The sequence below is a fragment of the Neofelis nebulosa genome, chromosome 2, assembly GCF_028018385.1.
Source record: "Neofelis nebulosa isolate mNeoNeb1 chromosome 2, mNeoNeb1.pri, whole genome shotgun sequence".
Classification (NCBI taxonomy): Eukaryota; Metazoa; Chordata; class Mammalia; order Carnivora; family Felidae; genus Neofelis; species Neofelis nebulosa.
In genome coordinates this window covers 129,803,642-129,815,736 of record NC_080783.1, presented here as the reverse complement: position 1 = coordinate 129,815,736, position 12,095 = coordinate 129,803,642, and the positions used below count along the sequence as shown (strand labels likewise).

General features: G+C 38.3%; 1 protein-coding gene across 3 annotated transcripts in view; it reads right to left on the bottom strand.

Moving 5' to 3' along the window:
• Positions 1-1,646: 1,646 nt before the first annotated feature.
• The window catches only part of LOC131504273 (mitochondrial adenyl nucleotide antiporter SLC25A24), a 61,278-nt gene continuing 50,829 nt past the window's right edge, over positions 1,647-12,095 (bottom strand). For all 3 annotated transcript variants that reach the window (XM_058716348.1, XM_058716349.1, XM_058716350.1), the window contains 3 exons: positions 11,410-11,577; positions 6,378-6,528; positions 1,647-3,730 (listed from right to left, as the gene is read on the bottom strand). In XM_058716348.1, the coding sequence (XP_058572331.1) occupies positions 3,546-3,730; positions 6,378-6,528; positions 11,410-11,577 (504 nt within the window). In that variant the 3' untranslated portion in view covers positions 1,647-3,545. The remainder of the gene's footprint in view (positions 3,731-6,377; positions 6,529-11,409; positions 11,578-12,095) is intronic.

Genomic DNA, 12,095 nt, shown 5'->3' with positions numbered 1-12,095 from the left:
GAGTTCATGGCCATGGGACCCAGAGACAACCAGGGAACATGCACATCTGGTAAAAACAAAAACAAAAACAACAACACACACACACACACACACACACACACACACACACACACACACACAAGAAAAACAACTTTCCCACCAGCCAGAGGGCTATGAATAGACATCTTCAGTCTCACTGTGGCCAGAGGGCAGTGGTGGGTCCAGGCTGGGGCAGCTTGGACTTCAGCACAGCTCTGGGCTGCACTGGAGGGAGAACGTGGCAGGGCATGCTCTCCCAGAGAGCAGTCTAAAGGAGTTCAGTCCACCCCACACTAATCCCAACAAGGGAATACAGCAAAGCAGGAGAGGAGGGTTGCTGCTTGCTCCTCCCCACAAATATCAATACTCCTGTGGTGCACATCTGAAAGAAGAAAGAAAGAAAGAAAGAAAGAAAGAAAGAAAGAAAGAAAGAAAGAAAGAAAGAAAGAAAGAAAGAAAGAAAGAAAGAAGGAAGGAAGGAAGGAAGGAAGGAAGGAAGGAAGGAAGGAAGGAAGGAAGGAAGGAAGGAAGGAAGGAAGGAAGGAAGGAAAGAAAGAAAGAAAGAAAGAAAGAAAGAAAGAAAGAAAGAAAGAAAGAAAGAAAGAAAGAAAGAAAGAAAGAAAGAAAGAAAGAAAGAAAAGAAGAAGAGAAAAGAAAATTCCATAAGAACAAAAGGGCAAGTAAAATTCCTATCTGGAGAGAAGTAAACCGGGCCATACTTTTATACATGTGTCCTGATATAAAGCTCAAAGTATAAAATAGCATAAAATATGATCCCTGCTCACATGAAGCTTCTCTTGATGTGGATACAAGGCTGAGAAGTAAATGCAGCAGCATTTTTCTAATCAAGCGTTCCTGAAAACAGAGGAGGGTTCATATGTTTATTCTTGGAATCTGAGTGGCATCTGAGTTGGAGCACAGAAATTTCTTTGCAGTCTTATGTTTTATTATTTTATTTTTTAAAATCAAATTTTGTATTTAATTGTAATCTGCACTGTAAAAAAAAATGTTTTAATCACCACTAAACTTACTTAGCTTTGCTTCCCACAGCTTGAAGACAAACTGATACTCCACCAAGATGTGTCAAGAAGTCCTATGATTTTGGGGGCACCTGGGTAGCTTAGTCAGTTGAGCGTCTGACTCTTGATTTGGCTCAGGTCATGATCTCATGTTTCATGAGATCGAGTTCCTGCAAGTTTGAGCCCCTGCATCTGGCTCTGTGCTGACAGTGCAGAGCCTGCTTGGGATTCTCCCTCTCCCTCTCTCTCTGCTCTTACCCTGCTCTCTCTCTCTCTCTCTCTCTCTCTCTCTCTCTCACACACACACACACACACACACACACACACACACACAAAAGTCATCCCATGATTTTGAATTCTCCTTGACACCATGAACCCCCAGGGGTATAACCCTAACTAATAAATGTGGAATTTGGACATCATGAAAAACATCTTATGCCAAAATGTATGACATTAACAACAATTGCTGTGGCTGTTCAGGAAAATATTTGCAGACTATATGGAGTCAGATGTGAAAAGTATCAGTCAAACTGCTGCCAGTGATAGAAGCTGTGTAACACAGCCATTTTTTTTTCTTTTTTGCCTATTTTTTAAAAATGAGGAAACAAATCATTTTTAAAACAAACATATATATTTTTTAATAGAAAGGCAAAGTACATATGCAATAATACCAGAAATAAACATCTTCAACTCTGGGCTCTTTTCAAAAGACACAAGATCATTTTTTCAAAAGATACATGATGCACAGATAAACCACATTCATACCTTACAATGTTAAATAGCAAACGATTTAAATTCATAATGAACAATGACTATTTTTCAGTAGCTTAAAATTTTAGTTATTCATCCCATAATTCTTATGAGTAAAAAAAGAGAAAGCTAATCATGTACCTTAATGTTGTCATTTATGAATTACTCCAAAGTACAAACAACCCTGAAGATAGAGTTCCATGCTTATCATGGGTATTATAAAAATACCAAGACATTTATCAGGCATAACTAATGTATTAAAAGCTATATTTTAGAATATGTTTCACAAACACAGCTCCAACATTTCTCTTTTATTCAAAAAATATAAGAGGTAGGTTCAAATAAATGCCTATTATGTCACTAGATTTTCACAAAAAAATGTTGGCAATTGATAACCGAAATCTCTAGAAATCAAACTACATTAAAAAGCTACAGAATAACTTCAACTAATAAATATTTGTCTAAGTCTTAATCACACAAATAAAAAAAGATGATTGCCTACAAAAATGCCTTTAGTAAAATAAAAATATGCCATCAATCTTACAAATTTTCTACATCATAATGTGTTCCTAAAACTTGGCACAAGGGAGAATAAGAATGTATATGTTTATAAATTGAGCCTTTCATTTAAACATAGGTACCTAACATATAATATTAATATACACTACTATTAAAATGCACTATTCTCCCAGGTTTGCACTGCCCAAGTTGAGAATTGTAGGTTCAAACAAATTTAACACTGAGGGGGAAATGAAGATGTCATTCACCCATGATCAACCTACTTGACATAATTAAGAAATGTTCGATTACCAAGAATGCTCCCTAGAAGCCTTCCTGATTAAAAGAGAATCTGATTCAAGTAGGAAACAAAGGAGGATAAAGATAAGACAGCTGTTCTGCAGATGCTGATATAGGTAAAAGGTTTTGCTTCCTGGTGCTTTTCAAAGCAATGACAGAATAAATAGAATCTTTCAAATAAGTTGCCTTGCATTGATAATTTAACAGCAATATACTGGCAATCAGTGTGTCACTCCAGGAACCAAATAACAGTGCAAGGAAAATGGAAAGGGGCACATTGAAGTAAATACTATTTCATCACTTCTCCTTATACAAAAAATGTAAATGGACTAGAGTTATTTGCATGCCCTGGAATTCTGCTACTTCAGTTCATTCTCATTCAGCTTAAAGAAACACAGTGATATAAGCCCTATACTTACTTGGCTGCTGTAAGGTATGTTTTCATGCAATGATTTTCTATTAATGGTTCTACAAGGAAATTTTAAGAAGTCTACAAAGACATTCAAAATACATTAAACAACTTAAATTTCAAGGTTTTCTGATCATTTTGTTTTTTAGAAAAAGACATTTAAGTATTAAGGAACTGGCATAAACTTGAACCAACCAAAATAAAGATTAGTAATTTATAATTACCACACAAAACAAATTTAATTAAAGCAATACATTTTTCAGATTTAGGACTCAGGGCATAGCTTTGTCGAAAGGCACTAATATGAAAAGATAAAATACAATTTTGTGGCCTTTTCAAAATTGTGTGAGCTTATCAAAACTATGATTTTTAACATTTCTGTATATATAAAATTGAGCCCAAATATTTGAAGTAATCATTGATATGCTCTTCCTTTTTGTGACAAATATATGGTTTCTTTTGCCATAGACCTGTAATTCTAGGTGGTAAAAGTCACTCCAGAGGACTGATGAAAATTTCAATAATCACCCTAAAGCAAAAATTTCAACATGTCATTTCTGGGTTACTCTTAAAGTTTGCTTCATATTTTCATAAACCACATAACTGATGCCCACAGCAGGGAGCACCTTCATAAAGTTTGGGGTGATGCCTCTGTAAAGTCCTGGTATTCCTTCTTTGGAAATTATTCGTCGAAAGAGGCCAACCATGTTCATTTGTTTGGTTCCTTCTATCATGGCTAGGAAAAGAAAGAAATAAAGAAAGAAACAAGGCTAATTTAATATTCAAATATGTTTTATTTGTGACTCTGAATGATATTCTAGAATATATAAAGTATCCCTTTATATATAAATCTCCTTGCATGGCACCTAATAGTGAGTTCCGTAATTACGGTAACAATGGTAACAACAGTTATTAGTTCAGTAATTGCTATGGGTTAGATACTGGCTTTATTACTTTATATACCCATCCTGCAAGGTAAGTATCATACCTATTTTATAAATGAGGAACTGGAGGTTTAGGAAGATGGAGAAACTTGGCCTAATATACTTAGCCAGCAAGTGGCGGGGAGCTAAGAGTAGATGGTCTTTCTGACTCCAAAGTTCACACACTTTCTACCACCCCACACTGCCATGGCCATCCCTCCTCATTAACCAAGCACTGAAAAGAGAGTAGATCAATCCTTGGAATTAAGGGGAGCATGGGAACACTTGGAGGAGCTTAAGAAAATGTAGGGTTCCTGGGCCTTGAAAATGGCCTCAAGAGTCAAGAAAGGGAGGAAGGGAAAGCCCATGCTGCTGACACCACAAAGAAAAGTGAGGGCACATGAGGGCACTACATGGGGACTGCTGATGTGGTTATTACACAGAGGGTATCCAGCGCTGGAGGTGAGTGAGGCAGGGGTGGGGAAATGGAGAGGAGGAGAAAAAATAAAGTGGGGCCAGATTACTAAAGGCTTTGAAATTCCCACTAAGAACGTGGGAATTTATTCTGAGGACACTGAAGAGTCACAAAGATTTCTGAACAGGAATCAAGTGAACAGACCTTGACTTTAAAAACAACAGATCTGGGTGCCTGGCCAGCTCAGTTGGAAGAGCGTGTGACTCCTGAGTCTGGGGTTTGAGTCTGAGCCCCATTTTGAGTGTAGCGATTACTTAAAAATAAAATCTTTAAAAAAAGAAACATAGGTCTATCAGCCACGAGAGGACTGGATTGGAGTTGGCAGATGGGAGAGGGGGACTTGCCAGATGAAGGTTTCAACCAGACTGTCTGGGTTTGAAGTCTAGCTCCACTATTTACCAATGTATAACCTTACGGAAGTTACTTTATCTCTTTTTGCCCCAGTTATTCACCTGTAAAATACAGATAATACTAGTATCAATGCCAAAGATGGTTGTGATGGTTAAATGAGAGAATACAAATGAAATATTTAGTTACTACTTTCCATTTTTCTCTCCAGGCATATGATTTTCTTTCAGCTCCTCAAATGGACCCCATTTTCTCCTGCCTCAGTGGCTTCACATATGCTTTTCCTCAGGCTGTAAGGCTCTTTCTTTTCTACCTCACCCCACCTTTGACCAGCTAACTTCCACCTGTCTTTCCAGGTTGAACTTAAATGATAATGTCCTCTGACTCCCAAGTAAGGTTAGAGCCCCTTGCTCTGTACTCCCCTGACAAAGGGGAGGTGATTTAACGAGTTTGTTTACTTGCTGCATGTGTGTCTTTTCCACTCCACAATGGCAGGGACCACATGTGACTTGTGGACTGCTCTAACCCTAGCATCTGGCAGAGTGTCCAGCACCTGACAATGGCTCTGAAAGTATTGGTTACTTAACGAGTGACCACTTGGTTGGGGGCAGTGGGTGAAGGAGAGACTGGGAATAGAGCTGTAGATACCCAGGAGGTACTGTTTAAAGAAATGATAGTAGGTGGGTGAGACTGGCCAGCAAAGAGCAAAAAAAGGAAAGAAAGGCACAGGCTACATACTTTAAATAGCAATAAAAGCCAGCAAATCTTTTAAGAATAGAGAATAATCAGTAAGATGGTAGAAAAGCCAGGGGACACAGTATAATCAAAGCCAAGGGAGAGGACAGGGTCACAATGAGGAGGGATCCCACAGTTCAAAAGTTGTAGGGTCCAATAAGAGCAAACAATTCTAGCCACCATTTACCAACAATTTGCCAAAGGCCAGGTGCTTTACATATATTGTTGCCAGTTCTCACAACATGCACAGTTCTCATTCCCATTTACAGATGAGTAAAGGAAAATCCAAAGAGGTTTGGGGCAAAGAGGAAAGTCCAAAGAGGTCTGAACCCAAATCCGTCTAGATACTTAAGCTTATATACTCTTAAAACATGCATTCTCAATATGGGCAAAACCAAATCTCACTGTTTACCCATAAAATGCAGATATACACAGAGTACATGTGCAGTGTATTTGTGATATTAAAATTTCATGAAGAGGGAGTGATTAGGAAAATAATTTATGAAAGCGTTCCCTAGGGAGGCAGTAATGAAAAAAATAAATAAATAAAGCTTGTGAAATACTATCTTAAAAGCATATTCTGCTACCTCAGGAGAACCTGAAGCTCCAAAAGCATGTTGCTGATAGAGTACTTTTATCAGCATCATTCATCCATCAAAAACTCACCTTGAGGGGCACCTGGGTGGCTCAGTCAGTTAAGCGTCTGACTGTTGATTTCAGCTCAGGTCACGATCTCACGGTAGTGGGATTGAGCCCCAAATCAGGCTCTGTGCTGAGCATGAAGTCTGCTTGGGATTCTCTCTCTTCCTCTCCCTCTGTCCTTTCCCTACTCATGCACACGTATGCATGCATGCATGCACTCTAGCAAAATAAATAAATAAAAACATTAAAAAAAAACTCACCTTGGGCCTGCATGCGTGTTTTCACCAAAGCCAAGGGGTAGCTGGCCAACTGACCGCAAGTACTAGATACGATGCCACATCCCAGCAACACGATGACTCCAGGGTTTACAGAGTCTTTGGCGTAATTATCCAGCCAGTAGGACTTCAAGAGCTGCCAGAGAAACAGAAGAGAAGAAAAACAGTGAACAACTAACATTACAACTACTTTCGCTCAACATGAACATTTTCACAGACACCCTCATCCTTATGAGAGACAGGCCGCACATCTGTGAGATCAGGTAACACATTCCCAGCAGCGGCAGTCACTGGAAGAGGCAGCAGCTCCGCACACAGGTGTGGTAGCCACTGGGGATTCAGAACACATGAGCTTGCACAGGTTGCTCCTTTTCTTCTGAACAAATGTTAAGATCAACAGGACTCCAAATGTAGGACCTCAAGCACATTTCCAATGGTATTAATAAAAACAATGTAATTCTACTAACTGCATCTAATTGTATACTTTACATACATGTTATTTCATTTAGTCCTTTCCCTGATGTGGAGCTATTCTTCCAATTTTAGAATGAGGAAAATGAGTCTCAGTGGAGTTATTTTTAACAAGAGTGTAGAATCAAGTGTACTGATCCCCCGGCCATGCCTTTTTCCCTGTCACCCTATATCCTTGTAATTCCATTAGAAGGTGATGATTGAGAGTAACTGTATAAAACACATATGCTAACCTACTTTTTAAATATACAATATTTTAAGTATAAGAATCTATGCACATACGTGGGAAAATTATTGTTATGGTAGCACAAGCATAGTAATACACTACTTAAAGCAATCTAAGGATTCAATGCAGTCCCTACTCAAATCCCAAAGGTATTTTTTGAAGAAAAAGAGAAAACTACCCTAAAATTCATATGGAATCTCAAGAGACCCCAACGGCCAAAATAACCTTAGGAAAAAAGAATAAACTTGGAGGCCTCATACTCCCTTATTTGAATAGATACTACAAAGCAACAGTAGTCAGATGGTGTGGTACTGCCATAAAGACAACATATATAGATCAATGGAACAAAAACAGAGAGCCCAGAAATAAATTGTTGAATATATGGCCAAATGATCATCAACAAGGATGCCAAGACTACAGACTGGAGAAAGAACAGTCTCTTTAACAAATGGTGTGGGAAAAACTGAATATCCACATGCAAAAAATAAAGTTGGACCTTTACCTTACACCATGTACAAAAGTTAACTCTAAATGGATTAAAGACCCAAACATAAGACCTAATACTATAAAACTTCTAGGAGAAAACACAGGTTAAATGTTTCAGGATACTGAATTCGGCAATGATTTCTTGGACATGATGTCAAAAGCACAGGCAACAAAAGCAAAAATAGATAAATGAATTTCACCAATTTAAAATCTTCTGTGCAGCAAAGGAAACAATCAGCAGGTGAAAAGGCAATCTATGGAATGGGAGAATATATTTGCAAACCACACATCTGGTAAGGATTAATACCCAAAATATATAAAGAACTCCTATAACTTCACAACAACAATTAAAAAAATTTAAAATGGGTAAAGGCAACAGATATATGAAAAGATGCTCCACATCACTAATCATCAGGGAAATGCAAATCAAAACCATAATGAGATATCACTTTATACCTGTCAGAATGGAATCAAAAAGACAAGAAATAACAAGTGTTGGTGACGATGTGGAGCAAAAGGAACCTTCATGCACCATTAGCAGGAATGCCAATTGGTATGGCCACTGTGGAAAACAGTACAGAGGTTTCTTGAAAAAATAAGAGTGGAACAACCATATCATCCAGTAATACCACTACTGGGTATTTACCCAAGGAAAATGAAAAGACTAATTCAAAAAGATACATGTACCCGTATGTTTACTGCAGCATTATCTATAATAGCTAAGATATGGAAGCAACCTAAGTGTCCATGGACAGATAAATGTATAGAACAGATACGCTGTGTGTGTGTTCACGCGCATGTGCATATACACACATATATACATTCATATATACACACACATACAATGGAATATTACTCAGCCATAAAAAATAATAAGATCTTGCCATTTGCAACAACATGAATAGACCTAGAGAGTTTTATGAGGGTATTAAGTGAAATAAGTCATACAGAGAAAGACCCTTACCACATGATTTCATTTATATGTAGAATCTAAAAAGCAAAACAGGGGCGCCTGGGTGACTCAGTCGGTTGAGCGTCCGACTTTGGCTCAGGTCATGATCTCACAGTCCGTGAGTTCGAGCCCCGCGTCGGGCTCTGTGCTGACAGCTCAGAGCCTGGAGCCTGTCTCGGATTCTGTGTCTCCCTCTCTCTCTGCCCCTCCCCTATTCATGCTCTGTCTCTCTCTGTCTCAAAAATAAATAAAAGTTAAAAAAAAAAATTAAAAAAAAAATTTAAAAACAGCAAAACAAATGAAAACAAAAAACAAAAAAAGGCAGATACAGACTTTTTAATGTTTATTTATTTATTTTGAGAGAGAGAAAGAGTGCACGAGCAGGGAGGAGCAAAGAGAGAGAGAGGAGAGAGAGAATCAGAGAATCCCAAGCAGGCTCCATGCTGTCAGCTTACAGCCTGACACAGGGCTCGATCCCACAAACTGTGAAATCATGACCTGAGCCAAAATCAAGAGTTGGCGGTTCAACTGACTGAGCCACCCAGGTGCGCAGAAACAGACTCTCAAATACAGAGAACAAACTGATAGTTGTAAAAGGGTGGAGGATTGGGGGATGTGCAAAATGGATGAAGAGGAGTGGGAAGCACAGTATGGAATAAATAAGTCACAAGGATGAAAGGTACAGCATAGGCAATATAGCCAATGGTATTATAATAGTGTCGTATGGTGACAGATGACAGGTGACACTACTGGTGAACATAACACACAGAGTTGTCAAATCACCATGTTGTACACCTACAATTAGCATAACATTGTGTATCAACTATACTTCAACAAAATTGGCAAAAATTTGGATAGACATTTCTCCAAAAATATATATAAATGGACAGTAAACGTATGAAAAGATCTTCAACATCGCTTATCATCTGAGAAATGAAAGTCAAAAGCATAATGAGACACTGCCTCATCTCTGTTAGGATGGCCACTATTTAAAAAAAACAAACAGGGGCACCTGGGTGGGTCAGTCAGTTGAGCATCTGACTTCGGCTCAGGCCATGATCTTGCAGTTGACAAGTTTGAGCCCCACATGGGGCTCTGTGCTGACAGCTCAGACCCTGGACCCTGCTTCATATTCTGTGTCTCCCTCTCTCTCCCCCTCCCCCGCTCATGCTCTATCTCTATCTCAAAAATAAATATAAATGTTAAAAAAAATTAAATAAATAAAATAAACAAACAGAAGCTATCAAGTGTTAGCAAGGATGTAGAAAAATTAGAATTCTTGTGTACTGTTGGTAGGAATGAAATAGGGTATAACCATGGAAACCAGTTTGACAGTTCCTCAAAAAGCTTAACATAGAATTACCATAGGACCCAGCAATTCTATGCCTCAGTATATACCCAAAGGAATTGAAAGCAGAGACTTGACAAGATACCTGTACCCCAATGTTCACTGTAGCATTATTCATAATAGCCAAAAAACAGAAGTGAGCCAAGTATCCACCAACAGATGAACAGATAAGCAAGATGTGGTATATACATACAATGGAATCTTATTCAGCCAATAGGAGTGAAGTTCTGATACGCTACAACATGGATTAACCCTGAAAACATTATGCTAAATGAAATAAGCCAGACAAAAAGGGACATGATTCCCTTGTAGAATACATGATTCTACTTGTATGAAATAACTAGAATAGGCAAATTCATATAGACAGAAAGTAGATTAGAGGTGACCCGGGGCTGGGAGGAAGGGAGAGTGGGGAGTTATTTCATAACAGATACAGAGTTTATGTTTGGGATTATAAAAAAAACACTGGAAATAGTGGGGATGGAACACAGTACTGTGAATGTAATTAATATCCCTGAATTATACCCTTAAGGATGGTTAAAAATGACAAATTTTATGTTACATACATTTTACCACAATTTTAAATTAAATTTTAAATTCTAAAGGCCACTGAACTGTACACTTTATATGAATGAAATGTATGGCATGTAAATTATATCCTAATAAATCTGTTTAGAAAAAAAGGTAAAGTCCTCTAAGAAAACTTTCATTACACATGCCACCCTTCCTCTCAGCTATAGGTGGGTCTCTTCCAAATGCGCCCAGGCTTACTTCTATCACAGCACAGCTAACCACACTATGCTTTAGTAGTCTGCCTATCTCCCCGACCAGAATTTCAGTTTTTCAAAGGCAAAAACTGAAACTGTTTGTCAGATTCATAAATTGGCAGAGTTGACCCAAATTCAAAAATTTGGCAGAGTTGACCCAAGATTTGCAGTCTAAGTTGTCTTTTCAGTACCAGGGGTGAATCTGTGCCATATACATCAGTCTCTCAGCTTTATCAATGTCAGATTTTAACAAATCAAAGAAAATGCGCCCTTCTTGCTTATTTTGTCTCCCCTCAAAAAAAAAAAAATCCTTAATACCATCTTCTCAGCTGAATAACTATACTTGAATGTGAGTTTGCTCACTTCATTAATAAAAATAATTTGCAGGGAAAGGCACCTGGGCGGCTCAGTCAGTTACTAAGCTTCCAACTCTTGATTTCAGTTCAGGTCATGATCTCACAGGTTTGTGAGTTCAAGCCCAAGTCTGCACTATCAGTGCAGAGCATGCTTGGGATTCTCTCTTTCCCTCTCTCTCTATGCCCCTCCCCTGCTCATGCAGTCTCTTTCAAAATAAATACATAGACATTAAAAATTTTTTTAAAAATAACTCCCAGGGAAATCTGATACAAAGGTGCCCAGGCCCTGAATCTGCTTCTGGTCACAAACTATTTCCTGGTATATATGTGCTTCTTTATATGAAGTCAAATTCTAACAATAGGAACTATATTAACTACGTTTTCAGATTTAAAACATGGCTGCAAACTCACCTCATACACAGCAAGATCTATACCTGCATAAGGTACGATGCCTAATAAATTGGGAATATAACCTTTGTAAAAAGCTCCCACGCCTTCATGTTTCAAAATCTTCTTGGCACAATCAAATATTCCATAATATTGTCCAGTTTTGCCTACAGCCAGCCTGGTTTTTATAACCTAGTTATAAAAGAATATAACAAAATGTTATTATTTATATTAAGTCCATCATGGAATTCAAAGTATTTTACAGAGAACAAATACCCAGCACATAGTGTCCCTCAAATGACTGTCTAGTTTGTCGATGTGTTATCCCTCACATAGCATGACTAGTGAAGGGCTAAGATGACACCCAAGAGGACCTATTTACTTTAAAGAGGATCTGAATGAGGGTAGTGGCAGAGGAAATAGAAAATAATTTACAGAGGTCTTAAAATTAGATATGGAGGGTAAGGGAAATGGTAGCACACAGAATGATCCCAGTGTTTCTAGCTTGAACACAGGAGGGAGGCAGCAGAGAAGTGGGAAAGTGATGCTGTTAACTGAGATGGAGGCTATAAGAGGAAGACTATGTATTCCGTTAGGATATTTTTAAGGGGTTATGGGAAATAATATGAATAACCATATTAAGATGCTTGCAAGGGGGGCGCCTGGGTGGCTCAGTCGGTTAAGCGTCCGACTTCGGCTCAGGTCATGAT